Below are 23,498 nucleotides of genomic sequence, written 5' to 3' on the forward strand. Positions count from 1 at the left end.
GGGGCTGTCCCCGGGGCTGGGGGGGCCGCAAAGCGGCCCTATGGCTTGTGCTTGGAGCCACAGCCAGGCTGGGAGGAACGCTCGCTGCTGAAAGGATTTGAGGTTGAGAGCTGTTTTCCACCTGCCCTGCTCACACAGAGCTGCCGTCACGGGCCAGACATGCTGCTGGGTAGGGAGGGACTAAATAGGTCAACGCTTATTCTTCTGAGAGCCTTTTTCCATCAGCATTCTTCACCCAAAAGCTTGTTCAGGTGGATCTTGGCATTAATGACTCTTTAAGCGAAATGCCTTAAAAGAAAACATGTACCCCTCCGTACCAATCGTTGCCTGCTGAAATTCAGCAAGGGGGGGTGGAATGGTGGTGTAACTTCCCAAAGCTGAACGTTTTGCTGAGTGTAACGCTGCTTCTCAAAGAGCATCACAACTGTGAATGCATAGAAACGTGTATAAGCATCACAAGACAACAGGCAGACTCCAGAAAGCCCTGCTGGATCTAAACAACCAGCTCAGCTGGAAAGAAGAGCCACGTTAACACACATTTGCTTTAAGACCTGCAGGCTGTGCAGCACAGCCTGGCTGAACCCAGTCATATGGGATTCAGTTCAGTCAGGATTAGGGTTGGCTACATCGCAGCGTATGAACTTCAATTAAGCAGATGGATCGCTTAATTAAGACAGATTTGAAGCCCCTCATCGCTCCCTACAGCTCTGACTCCCTCAGGTATCAGGTTTTAAGAAAATTGACATGCTGTGATTTGCTTCATCCCTGCATTGGGGTTGTAAGCAGTTCCTTTCACACTGGGTTAGTTAACACTCCTGTGATACTAAGGCTGCTCTAGAGATAAGCATCTACCAGGCAACAGAAAAGCATTCCCAATTAGCACCATCCCATCATTAGACTGTGGGTGACATCTACTGGTAAGCTGCATATTGCAGGGTAACCCCAGCCTGCACACCTCCCTCTCCCACCTCTGCTCAGCTCATGCTGTCACAACTCTCCTTCCTTTAAGCCACAGTTCATTAACCCAGTGAATTCAGAATTCCTAATGCAGGAAATGCTGACCTGTCTGCACTGCTTATGCACAATTCACTACACAGGTTCAGCCAACGCAGTTAACTTAGTGCATACTAAGGATCTGAGCCACCTCCCTGTTATGCGAGCTCTAGACATACACACTTAAATAAAACACTGATGCAGCCCAGGTGGCATTTTCACTTATTTTATTATACACAAAACATGAGCAGGGAGGCTTACTGAGGAGGCTGACCACGCCCACGACCAAATCCACCTCTCTGCAACAGAAAAGGAAGAGCATTAGAAGTCAACATATTCAACAAGTAACAGCAGCAAGTACACTCAGTGCAAAACCACTGACAGAAGAGCCCAGTTTGTCCTCAACACTGCATTACTGGACTAAGCATCTCCTGCTCCAAGCATAGCTTAAATCTGGTCTGAGATCAGCTACCCAACAGAGCAGACAAGTGACACTACGCAAAAATGAACCCGTCTTGGCGAGCTCTACCACATCTCAAGCTCTTCCTGTTTCTGTAGTATTATATACTTCCTCTAGAAAGCTCAGCTTGCTTCTCAGATGAGTCAATGACTTTCTGTGATAGCAGTAAGGCTTTCAGTTTCCTCAACAAGCTGAGCATAGGGGACAGCAGCTGCTGCTAAGCTCCATACCCAAGCACACACACATACAATATATCCAGTGTTTCTTACTCAAAGCACAGATAAACGAAGCCAATTTGAATACAAATACTTACAAACTGGAATTCAGTGGCTGCTCCAGCACCAGCCTCGGCCTTCTTGTCAGCACCAGCTGATGAGAGGAATGACTGAGTTACAAACCAAAGAATCCACCCTCCCCAAGTGGAGAATCACAGAATACTAGGGGCTGGAAGGAAATGCTCACAATCATCTAGCCCAACCTGCTAAAGCACATTTCTGACAGTAAGCTGAAAAGCAAAGTGTCCAGGTGTGTTCTGAATACCTCCAGAGAAGGAGACTCCACAATCTCTCTGGGAGGCTTGTTCTAAGGCTCTGACACCTTCAAAGAAAAGCTTTTCCTTATCTTCAGATGGAACTCCCCATGTTCCAGTTTGTGCCCACTGCCCCTTGTCCTGCCACTGTGAAGACAGCCTGGCCCCAGCCTGGAATCCCCCAGCACATCCTGACCAAGAATGACACTCACAAGCAGGTAAAAATGAATCCTGCTGTGTAAACACCTGTGCTACGCCAATAATCTTTTCCCTTTTCTTTTCAAGAAGAGGAAAACACTGAAGACGATTTCCCAAAAACTGCACGAAGAGTAAACACAGGCAGCCACACAGCACTCACGTGGAACAGCACTGCGTCTGTAGGTATCCCTGTCAGCTTCTCCCCGAGTAAGACGTGCAGGGCGTTCACCTTCCAAACCTGTAAGCCAAAACAGCAACATCAGAGGACACACATGGTGTATTTCAAGCATGATCCCCCTCCAGGTAAGCACTGCAGCCACCAGCAGAGCTACACTCAGACAGCTCAGTGTATTTAAGCTTAACTGGAGAAGAAATAGAGCAAGGAAAACTTCACTTAAGGGTAAGATGTTCTAGAGTGCACCAGCTTGCACTTGGGTTGATGTCATAAACAACGTAAAAACTGAACTTACAGCACCCAACACAGCTTCAGTTATTTCAAGTAAGGATCAAAAACTATTGGAAAAAAAATAAGAAGTACAGGGAATCTGTCATATTTGGCAAAGTTGTTCCTAGCTACGCCACAAACTGCATGACATTCTGATCCCAATCTAAAATACTACTATCAGCATTACAAATCCCCACACTACAGAAGAGATGAATAAATCTAAGAGGAGATTATTTATGTAACATGAGATTAAAATCTGACAGAATACTTGCAGGAAAGAAGCAGACATGGTGGAACTGCCTGTTTCTGTGCAACTCATGGATTTCCCTCAGAGTATCAAAGATTCAGTGCTCTCCCAGAGCACCAGACCAAGGTCCACTACATGCACTAGTTTTCCCATAAATAGAAAAGAAAACAACAATTCTTCTAATAGATGCCAACTACAAAAAGAAACACTGCTCACTGATTAACTTCTCCTGTAAGTGCTTCTACATCCCTCATTTCTATCAGGATCGACCCATTATAACACATCCCAGTGCCAGTGGGTGGGAGGGTGCTTTATATAAATATATGTATATTTATTTAGTCTGCCCATCTTTAATTTCTAAGGGTTTAATTACACACAGGACACATTTGAAATACAAATACTCTTTTAGACATGATGTTCCAGCTTGCATACCAAGTGTCACTTGAGAAAGTTGGCAGCAGTGCATGAAAACACCAGAAAAGAAAAATTTTATCCAGGAGCTCCCCTCTTTCATCAGATATGCAGTTTCTCTAGCTCTCTGGAAAAACACAGCTTCTAAAGAACAAACCAGATAACATCCAAAGCTGAGAGATCAAAGAAACCATCATGTTCCTACTTTCAACGTGATTCTTTCTTTTGAAGCAGACAGTGCTACAGTTTTGTTTGCCTAAAAACCAAGCTGCAGGAGTTGCAGGCAGAACTCCTCACCAGTATGTGCCCACAGCCAGTGTTCTGAGCACAGGGCCCAGAACCTGCTGACTGAGCCAGGGCTACCACATAGCTCTGGGGCATCAAGAGTGACAGGAGAAAGCTTTGTCATGCAGGACTCCCCTTTAAGACCTTGTCTGAAGGCAGAGTAACATTCCAGAAGAACCAACTCCACATAGGTAAGGCAGAAAACACGACATCTCCTTACCTTGAAAGAAAGGTCATTTTTAGTCCCTAAGAGACCTGTCAACATTGTTCTGCCTCCCACAGCTGCAGGAGCTCTCATTTCTCTAAGTTTCTTGAGAATTTTGGCCTCCCTGCAACCCCTGGGGGAACTTTACACCTCACATTCTACACTGTGGTGTTTCTTTGCCACTACCAGACAAGAAACCAGGAAAAGCAAGCAAAAGGTGCTTCACAGAGCACTTCTGGCAGTCTCAGAAGGCAACATTAGCAAGCACATTCGTTTGTATGACCAGCTTCTCCATTTCACCTTGGGAAACAAAAAATCAGCACTATGAAACCAGCACACCACACATATTCATAAGTTTTTTAAAGCAATGGCAGCACTGACAACATGCTGTTAAGCAAGTCAGGCTAAGCATGCATGATAAAGGCAGAACAGTGGATACCCAGCTTGATCTCAGGTACCAGAGGAATTCCCACACTAATTATCCACCACCTAGGCTCAGCCTTCATTTTCTATCCCCAAACCTTGTGCCTCTGCCTGGGTGCTACATCCAAACACAGGCTTGTTCCCCATACAGGCAATCCTGGCCTAGCTTTCCTAAGGATACTTCAACTAGAGACAAGGTTCTTCATATCTGCTGGACTGACAAGAGAACACATATGCCATCTTCCTGATGGAGAACTGCAGTGGTCTGCATGCTCTTCCCAAAAGAGGCCAACAATCTCTGAAAAGCCCTCTGGAAGCTCCAGACATCACCTGCCCCCTGGATCCACAGCCTGCAGTTTCAATGGGGCTGCTCTCAGAACTTCCACTTCCTTGTGTTATCAGAGAAGGAAGGCCCTGTGCACTTTCCTCAGTCTCACAACTTTCCTTATCCATCTCCACTATTTCAGTGCTCCAGTAGCCATCAGATCAGTGCCAAATATAAATGCAATTAAACCTGTAACTATGCATCATCTATTAATGTTTATACACCCAGAAATCACAGCAACGTGCACCTTTCCGGTGCTGGAAGCTGACATCCCACTGACTAAGCTCACCTATGTTGTCTAACACGCCTAACCTCACTCTCTGCTTCCTGCTGCTGTCACCTCCCAACCAGTTTACCTTTGGGCCGTGGTCTGCCAGTCTCCGGGCGACTGCGGCGCAGGGTTGCAGGGACAATCTCAGGGGGAAGGTGAAGGTAATCACGCAGGTACTGGATGCCCTCGTTGGTCAGGTACCAATAGAAATGCCTCCAAGCAAATTGCTCTTTCACATAACCACGGGATTTCAGAGACTAGAGAGAGAATTCCCAGTTACTTCATGCTTATCAGGGATAACGGGCGATTATCTAGAAACAGACTGAAGTCCACATGTAGAAAACATAATGATACCACACACAAAGGCATCAGAGCTTCAAAAAAGAAGAGAGCTAGAGATGCGGATCACACCAAAATCCTTCAACAGCCTGTGGAGAACAGATCAAGTAAAGAAGAAACAGCAATAATCAGGAAAACGAGACAGCTGTAATACAAAAGAAATGACAATACAAGGCCATGTCTGACAACGTTTATTTGGTAACAAGTGGTGACATTTACCCACAAGTATGCAACATACAGTATCTTATGCCCAAAACACAGCTGGCACACAGCTTGGTCACAGCATTTTGCCCTCACCTCCGTACCTGCATGGCTTTCATGACGTGGAGATTGGGCACGTTCTTGTCAACGAGCTCAGGATGCTTTGGCATGTGGACGTCTTTCTTGGCCACCATCACTCCCTCCTTAAAAAGGAGTTCGTAGATGGCAATTCGGTTCTTCTTGGGCATCAACATCTAAAGAGGTAGCAGGCAGTAAATATGGGCTATATAAAATAAACACATTCAGGTGACTACTGCCTACCAGAAGCAATAAAGTGATCAAAGTTTTTATACAGAAAGCCTAATGTTAAATAAAACCCTGCTGATTACATTTCTTAAAAATGATTCTGAACTAGATTTCAACATCTGAGCACCCAAATCTTTTTTTTAACATTAAATCGTAACACCCTATTAAAGACTGTAAACTACCCAGCGTCAGTCAGAACAACAGACAAGGCCTACCACAGCTGTGGCAGTGCATGTTTCAGCTGCGTCGCAGGTACTGCTGTCAGTAATTCACACTCAGCTCAAGAACCAGGGAGCTGAGAAATCCTCCAAGAGCTGTGGTGTGGGAAAGACATCTCGCTCCCACAGAGCTCAGGACCCATTACTGAAGTCAATCTGACTGCCACAGGTTTACTCCAGCAAAAGGACGGATGCTCAGCACCTCGGATACCCGAGCAGAAGGAACCTACAGAGCTCCCAGCGCACGCTCCACAGGGCTCAATCCCCACGGCAGGTCACGGCCCTGCATCACGGACTTGAGGACCAGGTGCTTCCGCCCGCAGCTCAGCCCCGGTCCGGTGGCCTGAGCGCCCCGCGGCCCGGCCCGCCGGTACGGGGCCTCACGCGGCCTAGCGCACCCCCGGGTCTCCCGCCTCGACAACCTGGGGCCTAAATCCCCCCCAATACAGGAAATCCCGCTGCAGAGGGGCCGGGCCTGAGCTGCCCGCCGCTGCCGAGCCGCTGCCCCGCGACAATGCCCCGGGATGAAGCCGATGCGCGCCCGATGCGGGCGCAGAGCGCGGCCTCACCGTGACGGTCACCGCGGGGCCGAGAGCGGAAAGGAAGACGCATGCGCCGCGCGCTCACTTCCGGCCTCCCGAAGGCCCCCTGGCGTTGCGGCCGTCCGCGGCGCTGCCGGTAGCGAGGTGCACAAGGCCCCCAGTGCGGTGTCACCGAGAGAGGTGTCCGAATCGATGCCTGATGGGAACTACACCTGTAGGCTCAGCGTCCCTCGCGGTGTCATCCCGTCACTTAATGCCGCCTTTAAATATTAATAGAGACAGTAAGGAAACACTGAGCACGCCTCGGGGCTGTGCAGGGTGCCGGCTGCCGTGTGGAGCCTTTCACCGTCCTCCCTCCATCACCATCCTCCAGCGCAGGCTGACATGGAGCTGCTCCACTTGTGCCCACAGAGCCCGGCTGCCCCCGGTGCTCCCCAGCAGCATCGAGCCGCACGGACACCGGGGCAGCCCCAGTGGACGCTCCGTCCCAGCACCCAGCAGCTCCCACGTGTGTCACAGAGTGATGGGATTTGCGGTGCCGATGGACAGGATCATCCCCCATGGATTAATGCTGCACAACACCGCCCAGGCCGTACTCTGGGACGGTGGCACAGAGGGACCAGGAGCCCTGTGGGGATGAGGCAGTGCAGAGCAGCCCGAGCAGGGCTTGGGCATGGCTGCCTTTTGGTGTGAGTGAAGCAGTCACCACGGGTTAAACATTCGCCCTGAGAGGCTCACACTGCAATCTCCAGGTGCTTCCAAGCAGTCTTGTAATGGGCAGGTTTTTTTCCTTGCTTTTATTTACAGGGAGGACAAAGCTACACCTTGGGGACATGAGAGGAGGGGATGATTGCAGGAAGGCTTTTCCTGCCCTGCTCTGCCCACAGCAGGACACCTGGAGCCCCAGTGCTCTGGTGCAGCGACGTGCACACACTGTGGCCTGGCTGCCATCAGCCCAACCCTTCCTGCAGGCAGAGCCAGGGGTGAGGAGGAGCTGGACAGCTGGTGCTGCCCTTTGGAGCCAGGCTGTAAATCTCTGGCTCAGATCCCAGGGAGCAAGATGGATATGCAGGTAAGGGAGTTCCACCCATGCTGCTCCTTCCAGAGCAAAGGTTTCTGAAGGCACTCGCAGTCCCCTCAGTGACCTAAAGCATCCGGACAGGGGATGGGAGGGCAGCCGGGCCACCCATGACACCCTGGGGACGCTCACAGAGCAGCAGCCCTTCTCCAGCACATCGAGCTCCCCAGCAGCACCTTGTGCTGGGATTTTGGGCACCAGCACACACAGTTCTCCCACTCTGTGCCACAAATGCTGCTAGTCTGTGCCAAGAAATGCTGCCTGTGCCTTGGCCAAGCATCAGAGGGATGTTCCATGCAGACCACAGCTCACCCACCCCACTGACCATCACCTGTGGGTTCAGCACAGCCCAGACCCTCTCCCTGTCCTTCTTTGGTCCTTGCAGAATGCCATGGTGGCTCAGGGCAGAACCAGCACAGGATGGTAGGACCCAAGCTATGTCCCACAGAGCTACCCCCTGGAGCATCCAGCACTCAAGGCTGCCTGGAGGTCTCAGCACCCCAGGGGAGATGGGTGCAGGCTCCCATAGGGGCATCCCTTGATCAGACTGGGAACAGCCCCCAGCCCCACCTCCAGTCTGCCCACGCCGCAGGGCAGGCAGAGGGAGAAGGGAATGGGGGCTGTGAGCCATCGGATGAAGGGGGAGAAGAGAGCGTGGAGAGGTGGCAGCACACAGGGAAGTGTGCAGGAAGGTTGAGGACCCCCCCGCAGCCACCCAAGCTTATTCTTTGCCGCTCCCGCAGTAACGTTTTCACCTTGTGCTGCGAAGGAGTCATTATGCCGAGCCGGGGTGGCGATTGGCTGGCTAAAAATGCCTCTGTAATCTCCGTGCTGATCTTTACCCCCTCCTCCCCATCTGCCGTGACCTTCCTCCCAATGTGCAGAGCCAGCCCGAGCAAGACGGAGCCTCTGGGTTCCCTGCCAGCACCCCGGCCACCCCCACTGCCGCCCAGCCTCCGCACCCCAGCGTCCTCCCCGTGCCCTCCCATGGGCCCCGCAGCCGTTCTCCCAAGGTACCGTCCCCGGGGCTCCCAGCGTGTGCTGACTCCACGAGGTTGGCGGTGGGGGGCTCCCAATGGGCTGTGGGTGATGGGGACAGCGGTGGTCCTGGTGAGTGGCTGAGATGCTTGGGTTCGGCATGTGTCCCTGTACACCCCGACGGCGGTGTCAGCCCTGCGATGCTCCCAAACCTGGGAAGTGAGATTTTGGTGTAACAGCTCGCTGCTGCCTGGATTAAGCCATTTCCAAACTTCTGTAGGATTGAGGATCGCTTTCTATCTTGTGTCTGGGCTCAGGGAGCTGCTTTCGGGTGGGAAACAGCAGTAAGGGTCTCAAAGGGGGGCAACAAGGGTTGTGTGGCACCCTGTGGCTCGCCCCTGCTCTACATATTATGCAAAAGCTGCATCGGCTTGATAACAACCTGCTCAGCCCTGCTGGCATCCGTGGGCTCCTGAGGGACTGCTGGGGGGTCCTAGGGGGCTGCTGGCCCCAGGACTGCCCCCAAGGCCATGCTTGCTGTGGCACCTGGGGTTTGGCACCGCGATGCTGCTCCGTGGAGAGCCCACAGATCATCCTGCACCAGGAACGGGGTCCCTCCAGCTCCCCACAATGCATAAAAGAGGGCTGGGAGCCAAAAAGCCAGCCTGAACAGCCTGCAATTGTCAGGGCTGTCAGCACTGAGCAAACGGAACGATTGTGCTTGTCTTCCCTCTGCCTCCTTGCTATGCACTTGGCATCCTCTTACTTGCCTGGTGAGAAATTCAGGATCCTGCCCTCAGCCCTGGGTTCAAAGAAGTGCAGGCTCTGCTTGCACCCCCTCCTCACCCAGCACCGTGGTGCCAAGGAGCTGGCAGGGCGCACTGCAAGGAGGCTTAAGATGAGTCAGGGGCTCCACTGGGCAGTGGGGGCAATGCTCAGCCCCTCCAGCTCACAGCTACCCCTGGATATGAAGGGCTGAGGGATGTGTCTGCAGGGGTGCCCAGAGCAGTTGGTGGCACCACGAGGCTTTGCCACCATTTTATCCCCTCATTTTGGCTCCTTTAGAAGAACAGGGATACGTCACTGATAGGAGAAGGAGGGGGAAAGCTGAACTTCATGGGGCAGACCCAAGGATGCTACGATGACTGCAGGGGAGAAATGCACCTCCTGGCCCCATGCCCTGGTGGGATCACTGCCCTTGTCCTGCTCATCCCGCCGTGCTGCACACATCCCCTCTCTGCCATTCTTGCTCCTGCCTCACAAACAGCAAAGCAAGCGCTTTGCTAAACGGATTAGAGCCACACTCCTGCAGCCTTCCTGAGCTGCTCCTGCAGCCCTCAGCTCTGCTGGGTGCTGCACCACCACAGACAACATATCTGGGACAAGGCGGTTGCTGCAGCACAGCCACCGCAGGCTGTCCCCAAGCCCTGGGGCACGGTGACCTTACACAGTTGGCAGCACACGGCTTGGGGGCTAACAAGCCAGAAAATAACCCCATGCCCCACGGGCAGTTCTGGTTAGGCAGGACACCGGTGGCACCACTGGTGATGAGGCTTTGCTGTGTCCCCACACATCTTCAGCTGAGGGACAAGAGCTGGAAAAGGGAGAGGAGAGGCTGGGAGGGAGATTAACACTGCTAAGGGGAATTTATCAGCTGCTGAATGCCAGGTCAGCCACTGGCGACAGCACTGAGCCCGTCCCCAGGTGCTTGCAGCCGTCCCCATCCCCTCCTGCCCCTCTTGCCATCACTACCTCTTCCCACAGTGCCATGCTACCGGCCCGATGGCACCGCCCGGATGTGTGGGATGGATTTAACTAAAGGGATTGAGGAAAGGCTGCCTGGGTGGCTGTGGAAAACCTCACGAGCAGCTCTGCCCCACGGACAGACTTTGTCCCCGGTGGGGCAGCCAGCAGGGCTGCATTTGTGCAACACCACAAATGCAAACAGAGAATCCTGCGGTGTTGTAGCAGAGGAGCCTTGGAGAAGGCACTTCCCCATGGGGCACGGCAGCATGGGGGGGAGGAGGCAGCGACCCCGACCTTGCCGTGGCTGTGAGCAGCAGGACATGCTCCTCCTGGCTGCTGCCTGCAGCACTCTGTGCAGAGAGGCATTTTTCCCAGGAAAAATGGAGCCTTTATGTCCTGGCCCCTGCCCCGGAAGGGGCTCGCAGGATGCCTTCGGGTTGGGTGTTGGCAGACAAAAAGGGGATTGTTATGGTGGGAGCTGGGTTTCTGGCAGCACCTGCCCCACGTCAGGGCCCTCCACAATGGCTTGCTTTCTGCAGAATTGCTGCAGAGGGGCCAATTATCCTTCGACGCTAATTAGAGATGCAAAACAGCCTTGTGTTCGAATTCTCCCAGCAAGTGAGAGGGTTCCTGGGACCTGCAGCACATGTGTAGCTGAGGCAGGGCACGAGCATGGAGGGGACACCTGCACCGGCTCCTGCCCCTCCTACCCCCTGCACCCAGTGGGAAGCACAAACAGGAGGGCAGGGAAGGGATGGGGACAGCAGAGCAGAGGGACCCAGTGGGCTGTGGGCTCCCCCATTGCTCCCAGCACCAACCAGCTCAGCACAGAGCACCGTATCCAGGGTGCTCTGTGGCAATTTGGGAGATGTATCTTCCTTTCCTTGCCTGGAAGGCAGATGGGAGGATGACATGCTCAAAAATCCCCCCCATCACCACGCAGAGATCAGCACTGGTGCCCTGCAGGGTGACAGTGCTGGCAGCACATGGCATGCCTCCCCAGCCCTGCCCAAGATCATCACTGATCCAGAGGGACCCCAGTTGCCCTGGGCTGCGTGGGCAGGATGCTGGCAGCCACCAGCAGGGCAGTAGAGGATGATTTGCTTCTCAGTTCACCGTGGTGCTCGAAGAATCGTAATTTCAGAGCTCCAAGTAGCCCGATAAATCAAGGCTAATTTCCTGCCAATATTGGCCGCCACTTCCCACAGGGAAACTCATTTTATTGAGGGGGAAATGAGTTATTGCAGGAAATAGTGACCGCTGGGATGGTGCACGCTGGGGGAAGGTTTGTCGTGGCTGTGTTTTTGCCACTGGAGCCAGCTGGCACTCACTGCCTGGGCTCTGCACCAGGGAGGCAGAGCTCCGTGTACCACAGGGGGCAATGGGATGGGCACTGGAACCCACTGCCAGCACCCAGTAGCCTAGCACCCTGAAATGGCAAAGAGCAGAGACCACATGATGCTACAGGAGCCCGAGCCCATCCCTGCTCTGTGTTGAGGGAGCTTTATTTCACGTGGGTCTCGCACTGCTTTGTCCCCTGCTGCCAGCATAGCCAGCTCTGAAATATTTCAGGGCCCTTCTGGCCTGCTGAGGTGGGAAGACGTGCTCGGATGGCATGCAGAGCACAGAGAGCCCCACCGAGCTTCATTAAGGAATGGAAGGTGCTCATTAGGGGAAAGCTGAGCTGGGCTGAGCCTCAGGGAGCAGGTTGCATTCTGTGGGCAACCTGATCCGGGCAGCTGCAGCCCAACAGCCAGACAGCCTCATTACCACAGCTCCTGTGGGCAGCTTCAGTTACTCAGCCCTAGCCACTCGTCTCCTGCCAGCTTTGAATTTCCCTGACATCACCCCAAGCAGGGGGAAAATGCAGGCAGCAGAGAGCAGGAGTGCCTGTTGGCCCCCTGGCTCCAGCCTGCTGCTCCCCACAGGGCTCAGGGTTGTGGCACCCCGGGATAAAAGCCCAGGCACAAGCCCTGGGGTTTGGGAGGAGGCAGCAGGTGAGTGCTGTCTGGCTCCATGGCCTTGGTGCAGCAGCTTATGGGGTGCAGCAGCTTATGGGGTGCCGCTGCTTTGCCCCTTCCCCAGTCCTATCCCACGTTTCTGCCTCTTGCTCCAGCTCCTTCCCAGCTGGCACATTTGGCAGGGAGGTGGCACCAGATGCCTCTCCAAAGGTGTTTTGGGGTGTTTGTTTATACAAGAGCTCAGCCATGAAACCCTCCCCGGAGAGCATGGGGGAGGAGAGGGAGCTCTGCTCCATCCTGTCCTGTCCTGCTGCCCTGCACCTAATGCACGAGGATCCCAAGGATGAGGCTGCCCTGCTCAGCTCCCCCAGGGCCACACTGCAGCACAGCTGAAGGGTGAGAGGAGCCTGTTCCTGGCCCCACTGGAGCCCCACAGCCCCAGTGGGACCAGACACCCATGCACACCTTACTGCTGTATGCCACCTGCCACAGCCCTGCACCCACTGTGCCCCAAGAGCAGTACAGGAGCACCTCACCCTGCGCTGTTCTGTGCCAGCTGAGCACCCTCTGGCCCTTCCTGGTACCCAAGAAACCTGATGCCGAGGCACGTGCACGTCAGTGGGGGGGAGGGCAGCGGGCAGTGGGGGGTCCACATCCTCCCTGGATGGGTTTTTGCAACCTTTCAAACATCGGCTCCATCCCTGGTTGCCTTGACGACGGGAGGCTGCGGGCTGGGCGCGCTCCCGCGGCCGTGCACAGTGCTGCTGCCCGGCTGGTGCTGAGCGCAGCGCTGCGCAGCACTCCTGTCCCACCGAGCCCCCCCGAGCCCCCCCTGTGGCCCCCACAGCCCGGCCCAGGTAAGCAGCAGACCCTGCAGTGCTTTACTGCAGGGAGCCTGGGGAAGGACAGGGGACAGCCAGGTCTCCCCCCCAACCCGGGGATGGGACCGCGGGATGCTGGGGTGCGTTGTGTGCGTGGGGGGGTGCAGAGGGGGTGCTGCGAGGAACCGGTTTATGTTCACTCCTCAGGGGAGGGTTTGGTGTACCTGATCCTTTCTGTGAGCTGGGGGGACATGCTCGTGACCTTCAGCCCTGCAGTGTGCCCATGAGGGTGCTGGGGCTGTGACCCTGCCATGCTACCGTGGGTGTGCCTCAGTTTCCCCAGCTGGTCCAGTGCTCTGGAGGGGAGAGATCTTGTGTTGTCCCCATCATCACTGTTCCCTTTCCTGGACGAGCACCTCACCCTGTTTCTGTACCCCTCCTTTTATCATCTTCCCCCCAGCTTCTCCCTGTTTCCTACCTGCTCACACCCCAGCTCTCTTTCCCCCACCACTGACAACCAAACCCCAAGCACCTGGCAGCCCCCTGGCTGCCCCATTCCCCTCCCATCACTGCCACCCCTGGGTTCACTGAGGGGTAGGGGATGGGACCCTCCCCACCCCAGCACACGGTGCTCTATCTCCCCCCTCCCTGATGTGGAAGCAGGGTGCCAGCACCCCCACGTCCTCCAGCACTTCTCGGCTTAATTACAAAACACATATTTGGATTTCCATCTAAACCCCACTTCTGGGACTGCAAAATTCCCTACTCAAGAGTCAGAGCATCCTTGTTTGCAGCAGCGTACTAAGAAGGCAGACCGAGAAGAGCTGCAGAGCTGCAAGGCAAGTTGGAACAGTTTTCCTTCCCCAGGCCTGAGCACATTATGGGGCTGACAATCCTGCTCCAGATCTCCTCACCCTGCCAGTGTCTATCCACATTCCTGGCACATCCTCTGTACCTGTGCTGGCTGCAAGCTCCCCCGGAGAGAAACGCTTGTGTTATCTGCAAATGCCATGCATACTTCCAGAAATCTGAGCAAGGCTTGTAAAATCCCTTAGAAGACATTGATGGGTGTCCTGCGTGCTGAGCGAGATAACGCTGAGGAGAGGAGGAGGACAACAAATATTTCTGCAGAGCACACGAAACGTGAAGCTGATCAGTGCCAGGTCTCAGAGCAAAAAGCATCGCCCTGGTACTGCAACGTGGCAGCATTGGCAGCACCCTCCAGTCTGTATGTGGGACACGGACCCCTCCAGTCTGTACGTGGCATCCCTGGGCCAGTGAACCTCCTTTGCAAATGCTCCAGTTTGGGGGGAGCTGCAGATCCTTGCTCCCTGGACCCCCACCTATCCTTGCTCCCTCTGCACTGGGACAAGGCACTGCCACGGGAACATCCTGCACAGAGCAGCTCTCAGAAGCTTCCCACCATTACCCACACATCACCCCCAGGATGCGCTGCCTCCATGTGCACTATGCCAGCCCCATGGCACTGCCATGTCTGAAACCCCACAGAGGAGCACCTGGCGTACAACAGCACCTAGGCAGGATTGGGCTGTTTGCCCTGGGGTTCTCATGCCAGCCACAGGGGGAAGGAGGACACAGCCCTGCAACAAGCCATTCCCAATCTGAGCCCATGGCTTGGGAAGGCTCTGACTCGTCTTTGACTCAATTTGATAATTGGTGGGGTGGACACACAACCAGGCCTTCCCCAGCTCGCCCACGCCTCCCCACACTGCTCAGCTCAAGCTGCCAGTGGGAATCAGCAGCACCTGCAGCCCAGAAATCTCCAAGCCTCATAGGAATGCATGGAGCTGCCCTGCTTGGAGGGAGACCCCAGGCACCGAGCGGGGTGTCCACACCACCCTGAGTTACTGTCACCATTGTCACACCACCTCCACTCCCCAAAGTGCAGTCCCCACCTCTCCATTTCCCACTCCCCACATCCCATCTCCCCTATCCCGTGGGGATTGCTGCTCCTTTTGGAGAAGGAAGCTGCATCTCGTTCCCTGTGCCATGAGCATGCAGAGCCCCAGCTCTGGTGCTGCTAGCAGCAATTCCTCTCCAGCAAAGCATCTTGCAGAGCACGCTGGCTTTCCACGTGGACCTGCTGTCGTGCCAGGGCATCTTACCCGCTGTGCTTTGCCATGGCAGGAGCAGCACGAGGTGCTCATATCCACACTGGGATACTGCTCCTTGGTGCTGGTGGGTTATCACGAGGTTGGGCCCTGCTCTTGGTGTTGCTGTTCTGAATGCGTTTGTCTTCAGCCGGAGTGGTTTTCGTGTGGCGTTGCATCAGTGGCATTGAGGCAACCGTTGCTGCACCCACCAACTGCAATTAGCAGCAATAGGGGCGAGGAAATCACCTTCCTGCAGCCAAACTGGGGCTGCTGAAATGCAGCCTGAATCCCTCCCAGCACAGCCCTACATGCATCCCCGGCCTCGTGTGCTTGCAGAAGGAAGCCAAAATGCAGCACCTATTTCATGTTACAGCTCCTTGGAAGGGCGTTGTTTGACAAGCCAGGACTCTGAGTTTAATTGCAATACAACCAGCTTAGGTGCTTGGCTCATTTTGAGTCGCCAGGGCTCTCTGCTGCACTGATGGCCCTGCTGGGAGCCAGTGAGGAGCTACAAGACATCAGCATGCAGCAGACTGCTCACGTGCTCCTGCAGATGAGGTCCTAGGGCAGCACAGTGGGGCTGGGTTGGGGCTGGGATGCTTTGCAGGAGGGTTTGGCACCAAGGCAAATCCTGGCATGACATCAGCCCCGTTAGCACTCTCAGTCCTGCACCAGGGCTCAGACCTGGCTCCTTCTGGTTTGCCACAAACCCAAACCTTGGGGAAGGATGGGGACAGGGACATGGGATCCATCCATGCTCTGTTCCCCTCCTTGCAGTGCATGTGCTGCCATCCTGCTTCAGCAAAGGGCTCTCTGCAGCAGGAAACCCACTCTGGGAGGCTTTGCAGTCCCCTCTGGCCCCACGTGCAGGCAGCAGGATGGGGACACCACCACTGCACCCCAACCAACTGCATAGCTCGGGGCACCGCTCCATGGCCTGCAGGCTCAGAGCTGATGCTGCAGCAAAGGCAAAGCTGCGCATTCCCATCTGCTGCTCTGCACGGTGGCTGTAGCAAACCCACTAATGGTGAATGTGGTTGTGTGATGCCACCCTCCCTGTCCCCAGCCCCAGGTTGGGCAGGTGCAGCCTGGTGCAGCCGCGGGGATGTGCCTGCATCATCAGCAGTGCCAGCCCTCTGCATTGCAGCACCTCCTGCCTGCACGGGGTCAGTGCCTGCATCCTGCATCCCGGCCCCTGGTACCCGCACGGGGACAGAGACCCACTGCAGCAGCAGGAGCTGCGTCTCAAAAGATGAGCTCTGCACTCAGCAGACTGCCAGGGAGGACGGAGAGGAGCAGGGGGGCCCTGCGTCTGTGGGAGCAACCCAAGGGCACGTCAGATTCTGCAGGAGCACGAGCACAGACAAACTTCACCGCTGCAGCTTGCAAAACCCTCCCGGCAGCTTTGGGGCCGCGTGGGGCAGTGAAGCAGAGCCCCTCTGCCCAGGGCTCCTGAGCGACAGCACCCGGCTGGGGCTGGCAGCTCCCCCACACTGCGCTCAGCCGCCTCAGAGCGAGGTGGTGGGCTGGGGGTGGTGGGAGCTGTGCTGCTGCCCTGGGCCGTGGGGCATCAAAACACGGCTCTGCCTGCACGGAGGGCACACGTGCACGCATGTCTGCCCGCATGCATGGCTGGTGTCTGGGTGCACGGCAGGAGAGCGGCAACAAGGCAGCAGGATTTGCTGGAAAACGATGCAGAGCCAAAAATAACCCCCCAAAGCTGCAGCTTGAACCCAAATAACAGCACCAAACGCTGAGCTGCAGCAAAGCCTTGCAGCACCCCACAAGTGTGGGGGGATCTGTGCACGCGGGTGCCATGGCCCCCTCCCCAGGTTCCCCAGCACTGCTTTGGGCTGTCCCCATGAGGATGCCTTTGTGACAAAACCAAGAGCTAAAGCAGAGGTGTGAACAAACCCCAACACCCCGGGGTATGTTGTGGCAGTGGGGGGGGGAGGGAGGGACATGTGGGTGCCCCATGCACGTGGGTGGGTGCTGCACACCACGGGCTGCACGGGGGCAGTGCTGGCTGTGCTCCGCACCGCCGCGCTCCCCATCCATCTGTGTCTCTGCGGCGGAGCAAGGGACAGTCACGCGTTTATTTTTAACTGGCTGGGGAGGACGGGCAGGGATTGGTGGGTTTCTTGGTTATATCACTAAATCCCTGCGAGGCCCTGTTAGTTCCAGCACAGCGAGCCCGGCCGTGGTGCACCAGTAACCGTTTCAGCACTCATTCCTCCCTGCCCCATCCCAAAGGGGCCCGATGTGTGCGCAGCCGGAGCGAACGGGAGCCCCCCACCCTGCGTCCCACCCCATGCCGTCCCCCTCTCCCAGGTGTGGGATGTCACCCGGGTTGTCTGGGTCTCCCATTGCGTCCTCAGCCTCTCTGGTTGCAATGGTGCATGGGGAGCACGGCCGTATCCCTCTGCCCCAGCACTTCTGTGTGGTTTGTGGTTGCATTGTCCCCACACCAGTGGCAGATGCCATGCAGGGCAAGCCCAGCACATCCCATGGGAGCAGTGTCCCAGTGCCACTGTGATGTTCGCGGTCCCCTCTCCATCCCTGTGTAATGCCCACCCACCAGCCCCAGCCCCCCGTGCGATGCCCGCCCACCAGCCCCAGCCCCACGTCCTCCAGCCCCACACGCAGCTCTGAGTGGAGCAGTGAAGGGTTAAGCCATGCAGCAGCCCCACGTGACGCTCCGGGGATGCCGTTTTTCTGTAGATCAGGACGGATTAGGCTGGAATATCAGGACGAGAATTTCTCCAGGCTGCACTCCCCCCGCTCCACAGCCCCCAAGGATGCGCAGCAGCCAAGCCAGGGCCCCCCCTCGGTAAGGGCTCCCCGTGTTGCTCCCTGCATTGCTCCCTGCATTTTTCCATGCCAGCAGAGCTGCTTTAGGGTTTCGGTGGCTCTGCGGCAGCTCTGCCTGCCCAGACATTGCATAAGAAACCCTGGGGCTCGAGTGGGGCTTGGATGCCCGCAGCGGGTCTGGATTTTGGATGGCACCTTACGGGAGGTGGGGGATATGAGGGGCACAGGAAGGGAGAATGGAGGGGCACTGTCCCCATCCCCATCCACTGCAGCTGGATGCTCACCCTGCGGCACTCACTGCAGGAGATGGGGATGGAGATGATGGGGATCCTGATGGTGATGAGGATGGGATGGGAATGGGGTCCCCGCTGCCCACCCTGACCTCTCTGCTCTCCCCAGTGCATGAGGCTGCTGCTCGCCCGAGAGCCCCCGAGCGCCCGCAGTGACGGCCGAGGCCGTGCCAGGAGCCATGTCGGGTTCCTACGACGAGTCGGCGGCAGCTGCCGAGGAGACGACCGACAGCTTCTGGGAGGTGAGCCCTGGCCAAACCCCGGCCCTGCAGTGTCCTGGCTTGCTGTCATCACCCAGCATTGCGCCCTTGCTTACTGAATCCAGCCCTGTTGTGGTGGCTGTGTGTGTGGGGGGGGTGACCCTGGGGGGCTGCGGGAGCTCCTGCCCTGCCAGCACTTACAGACAGAGAGGGACAAAAAGAGGTGGCTTTAAGACCCAGAGAAAAAGATCCCTGCATCCTGCTGGGGCATCCATGATCATGGCTCTGCCTGTCCCTATCCCCACCCCTATCCCTGTCACCTTCCACATCCCCATCCCCGTCTCCATCCCCCCACCCGTGTCCCAACCCAGGTGGGGAACTACAAGCGCACGGTGAAGCGGATTGATGACGGGCACCGGCTCTGCAATGACCTCATGAACTGTGTCCATGAGAGGGCCAAGATCGAGAAGTCCTACGCCCAGCAGCTCACCGACTGGTCCAAGCGGTGGAGGCAGCTCATCGAGAAAGGTATCAGGACACCTGGATACCATGGGGTGGGGGATCCAGGCTGTGTGGGGGTGCTCACCCATCCCCTACCCCCCCAGGTCCCCAGTATGGCAGCCTGGAGAGGGCGTGGGGTGCCATCATGACGGAGGCGGACAAGGTGAGCGAGCTGCACCAGGAGGTGAAGAACAGCCTGCTGAACGATGACTTTGAGAAGGTGAAGAACTGGCAGAAGGACGCCTACCACAAGCAGATCATGGGGGGCTTCAAGGAGGCCAAGGAGGCTGAGGATGGCTTCCGGAAAGCGCAGAAGCCCTGGGCCAAGAAGCTGAAGGAGGTGAGAGGAGAACCATGGCATGGCCATGTCCCAAGCCCAGCTCTAGGTCCAAGCTGGATGTCTCATCTCTGCATGCAGAGGGACAGGGCAGGAGCTGTCTCTGGTGCTATGATGTCCCTGCTAATTCCATGTCCATCCTCTCTTCTCCCTTAGCTGGAGACAGCCAAGAAAGCCTACCACCTGGCCTGCAAGGAGGAGAAGCTGGCAATGACCCGGGAAGCCAACAGCAAAGCAGACCAGTCCAACACGCCCGAGCAGCAGAAGAAGCTCCAGGACAAAGTGGAAAAGTGCAAGCAGGATGTGCAAAAGGTGAGGGCTCCACTGCTGCCCCTGCTGCAGGCTCATTCAGCACAGGGCAGTGGAAATGGACACCACCGCTTCACTGCCCCCATTTATTCCCATTTCCCTATCCCTGGTTGTCTGTTTAGAAGGCAGTAATGAATGTGAGCAGAGCGGAGATTTTTACCTTCCCACTGGGACAGGATCTCTTCTGCAGGCTCATTTCTCCCTATGGAAGTTCTTGGCTCAAGAGGATCTCCCCAGCATGGAGACCCATGGGCCAGCCTGGCTCTGTGGGGAGGCTGGGGGGCTCAAGGTGTAACCAGGCACCTCCTGTACCCTGCAGACTCAGGAGAAGTACGAGAAGGTGTTGGATGAGCTGAACAAGTGCACCCCGCAGTACATGGAGAGCATGGAGCAGGTCTTTGAGCAGTGCCAGCAGTTTGAGGAGAAGAGGCTCAACTTCCTCAAGGAGGTACTCCTGGACATCAAGAGGCACCTGAACCTGGCTGAGAGCAGCAGGTAGGTGCTCTCCTTGCTGACTTGGGCAGAAAGCACCCATGCGAGGTCTCTTTACGCTGCCCTTAAGGGACCAGGTGCTTCCAGGCAAACCCATCCCCTGCAGCACAAGGGAGTGGGCTCCGTGGTCAGCACAGTGGTCAGAGTGGTAACAGAGCGGTGTTCCCCGGTGCCTCCCAGGGGGTGGCACAAAATGGGCATCGTAGAATAGAATCACAGAATCATTCAGGCTGGAAAAGACAACCAAGGTCACCAGGTCCAACCCCAACCCACCCCATCATGCCCTTTAACTACGTCCCTCAGTGCCACATCTCCATGATTCTAAGTGCTTCCAGGGACAGTGACTCCACCACTCCCTGGGCAGCCTGTGCCAAAGCATTACCGCTCTTTCCAAGAAGAAATTTTTCCTACCAACCAACCTGAACCTCCCCACCCCACCTCCATCCTGCGGATCCATCCCATGGCACCCCAACCCTCACCTCTCCCCGCAGCTATGCCAACGTCTACCGGGAGCTGGAGCAGACCATCCGCCTCTCGGACGCGCAGGAGGATCTCCGGTGGTTCCGCAGCACCAGTGGCCCAGGCATGCCCATGAACTGGCCCCAGTTTGAGGTGAGGCTCAGCCCACCCCGGTTTGGGGACCCGCAGCCCCACGGCCGAGTGCTGAGAGCTGTGTGTGCCTCCAGGAGTGGAACCCGGACCTGACGCACACGATAACACGCAAGGAGAAGATGAAGAAGGGTGAAGGGGTGACCCTGACCAACGCCAGCAGCACTGGCGAGAGCGGGGCATCAGCGGGAGAGCGCGGGAGGTGAGTGCCACCGGGGTGGTGCAACCCACTCCTAACACTGGGAAACGCTTGGGATTTGGCTGTGCAAACACTCCCGCTGTCACCAGTGGGGACGGTGAGATGCCCTTAGGGACAGGTCTGCTCCATCCTCCAAGGGCTGTGCTGTGAGCTGGGGTCCTGCTCACTGCACCTTGGGAAGCCCCCCAAATCGGGGTGCCTGCCCACCCCCCCCATCCCCTCTCCTTCCCACCCCAGCGTCAGCAGCCACGACCGTGGGCAGACCTACAGCGCAGAGTGGTCTGACGACGAGGGCAGCAACTCCTTCAATGCCAGCGAGGCCAACGGTGGCACCAACCCCTTCGATGAGGACTCAGTGGGGAAAGGCGTGCGGGTGAGGGCACTGTACGACTATGACGGGCAGGAGCAGGACGAGCTCAGCTTCAAAGCAGGTAATGGGTTGTCCCATGGGTGCTTCCTCTTTTGGGGGGAAAGTCCGCTAAATTGTGTCAGAGTTATCCCAGCCCAGTGGCTCAGAGAAGCATTAATAGAATGGAATTATAGAACCATTGAATGGCTCAGGTTGGAAAAGACCCTCAAGAGCATCGGGTCCAACCTCCACCAAACCGTACTGCCCGAACTTCAACAACCCACTGCTGCATCATGTCCCCGAGCACCGCACCCCAAAGGGTTTTAAACGCGTTCAGGGGTGGTGACTCCACCACGTCCCAGCCTGTTCTGGTGCTTAACGACCCCTTCTGTACAGAAGATTTTCCTCACATCCAACCTAAACCTCCCCTGGTGCAACTTCAGGCCGTGTCCCCTGGTCCTGTCACTGCCACCAGTGAGCAGAGCCCAGCCCCGCTCTCACTGCAGTCACCTTTCAGATACTGGAAGAGAGCAGTGAGCTCTCCCCTCACCTCCTCTTCCCCAGCCCAAACAGCCCCAGCTCTTCAGTCTCTCCTCGTAGGGCACACTCTCCAAGCCCTTCCCATCCTTGTTGCCCTCCTCTGGACCTGCTCCAGCACCTCCGTGTCCTTTCTGCATGGAGGTGCCCCACACTGAGCACAGTACTCGAGGTGGGGCTGAGCAGGGGGGCAGGATGACTTCCCTAGTGCTGCTCACCACCCCATTGCTGATCCAAGCCAGGATGCCATCAGCCTTCTTGGCGAGGTTGGAAAAGACCTCCAAGACCACTAAGTCCAACCGTCAGCCCATCGTACCGAGAGCGGAATGTGCTGAGTGAGGTGGGATGGGAGGAATGGGGCTCAGGAGGAACCATGGCACACTCTTTGCTTTCCCACCCTGCAAACCTCGCCCAGCACGAGTCCCACACCCCCAGGGATGCTCCAACAACAAGCTCTCCCTTCCTCCCTCCTCCTCCAGGAGACGAGCTAACCAAGCTGGGTGAAGAAGACGAGCAGGGATGGTGCAAAGGGCGCTTGGACAACGGGCAGCTGGGGCTGTACCCCGCCAACTACGTGGAGGCAATCTGAGTCTTGTGCTGTGCTCCTCGTCGCCGTCTGCAGGTCAACCCACCCTCCGTTGTCTCCATCCTCCACCAGCCAACCGCCGTCGCGCCGCCTGCTCCGTCACTCCTCCCACTTAGAGATTCAGACATATTTTCCGACCAAGCTTTTATTTTTTTAAGAGTTGTCTCCGAAGAGTATTTTGCATAGTCGCTTTTTTCTTCTTCTAAGATAATGCGAAGCGAAAGACGGCGCTGTCCGTTCTGCGTTAGCTGATTTTTTTCCGAGTGAAAAGCCGATACCTCAAGATCTTAAAGCCCAACCAGAGAGAGCTCCTCCTTGGTTGGTTTTTAAAGATACTGAAATCATGAGCCGCCTTCTGATTGGCTGGAACTGCTCCGAAACGCACGGCGCTGATCTCCTGGGACCAACATAATTCGCCCCTCTCCGAAAAATAATAAGAGAGGCAATGGGGTTTTGCACCGTTTAGTTTTTAATGTTTTCATGTTCTTCACTCCAATTCCTCCTCCGTCCCCAAAGAACGGGGGCTAATGTCCCCCTCCTGCCCCACAGCCGCCTGTCCCCATGGGGGGGAAGCAGGAGCAGCTCTACTGCAGAGCGTGGCTGCATCTCTCCGTCTTCCTCCTCCTCCTCGTTGCCCAGAGCTGTGCCCTGGGTGCACCACAGGGAGCAGCACTCTGCGAGAGCAAAGCAGATCCCAGAAGGTTTCTTCTTGGCCAAGAACCAACTGGAAGACAGCGGGGACCCTCTGGGTGCTGCTGGGATGGTCCCCTCTGACCCCTTCCTGAGGTCCCGCAGGGAGAGGGGAACTGCACACCGTGCTCACTCCATCCCTTCACTGCACTCCGCACGGAGCACAGCCCCTCAGCACCCATGGGTGCTCCTGCATGGCCCCCACCCCTCCTCATCGCCACATTTATTTCTTCGCCACGCCGACCTCCCTCTCCCCATGCCCTCCCACCCTCCCTCGGGTGCCCACCCACCCTCCTAGCGAATTGTTTGGCTCCAGGGACGCAGCGTTGCTCCGAGGGCAGCGTGTGGGCACTGCCCCCCCTGCCCAGCACACGGATGGGAATAAAAAAGTACGACACAGAAAAAGTCAGACAGAAAAAGAAAAAAACCAACACCCCGACCAACCGACCGCCCGTCTCAGCAATGCACCCCGGTTTTTGTACATCGATCGTG

General features: G+C 56.3%; 2 protein-coding genes across 2 annotated transcripts; one reads left to right on the forward strand and one right to left on the reverse strand.

Annotated features, from left to right (window-relative positions):
• Positions 1 to 1,203: 1,203 nt before the first annotated feature.
• On the reverse strand, positions 1,204 to 5,612 carry RPS10 (ribosomal protein S10). The gene is made up of 5 exons (XM_065740337.1): positions 5,437 to 5,612; positions 4,878 to 5,049; positions 2,341 to 2,418; positions 1,767 to 1,822; positions 1,204 to 1,292 (listed from the first exon to the last, which is right to left on the reverse strand). Exons 1-5 carry the CDS (start codon positions 5,584 to 5,586, stop codon positions 1,251 to 1,253), a joined length of 498 nt encoding a protein of 165 aa, XP_065596409.1. The 5' UTR covers positions 5,587 to 5,612; the 3' UTR covers positions 1,204 to 1,250.
• A 2,753-nt stretch (positions 5,613 to 8,365) lies between these two features.
• On the forward strand, positions 8,366 to 23,280 carry PACSIN1 (protein kinase C and casein kinase substrate in neurons 1). Its single transcript, XM_065740309.1, has 10 exons — positions 8,366 to 8,489; positions 18,307 to 18,439; positions 18,769 to 18,925; positions 19,003 to 19,238; positions 19,392 to 19,547; positions 19,864 to 20,039; positions 20,528 to 20,648; positions 20,723 to 20,847; positions 21,082 to 21,275; positions 22,210 to 23,280. The coding sequence occupies exons 2-10, from the start codon at positions 18,377 to 18,379 to the stop codon at positions 22,317 to 22,319; spliced, it is 1,338 nt and encodes a 445-aa protein (XP_065596381.1). The 5' UTR covers positions 8,366 to 8,489; positions 18,307 to 18,376; the 3' UTR covers positions 22,320 to 23,280.
• The last annotated feature ends 218 nt before the right edge of the window (positions 23,281 to 23,498 follow it).

Source organism: Cyrtonyx montezumae, unplaced genomic scaffold (assembly GCF_038088225.1).
Source record: "Cyrtonyx montezumae isolate F1298 unplaced genomic scaffold, pur_monq_1.0 scaffold_26, whole genome shotgun sequence".
Lineage (NCBI taxonomy): Eukaryota > Metazoa > Chordata > Aves > Galliformes > Odontophoridae > Cyrtonyx > Cyrtonyx montezumae.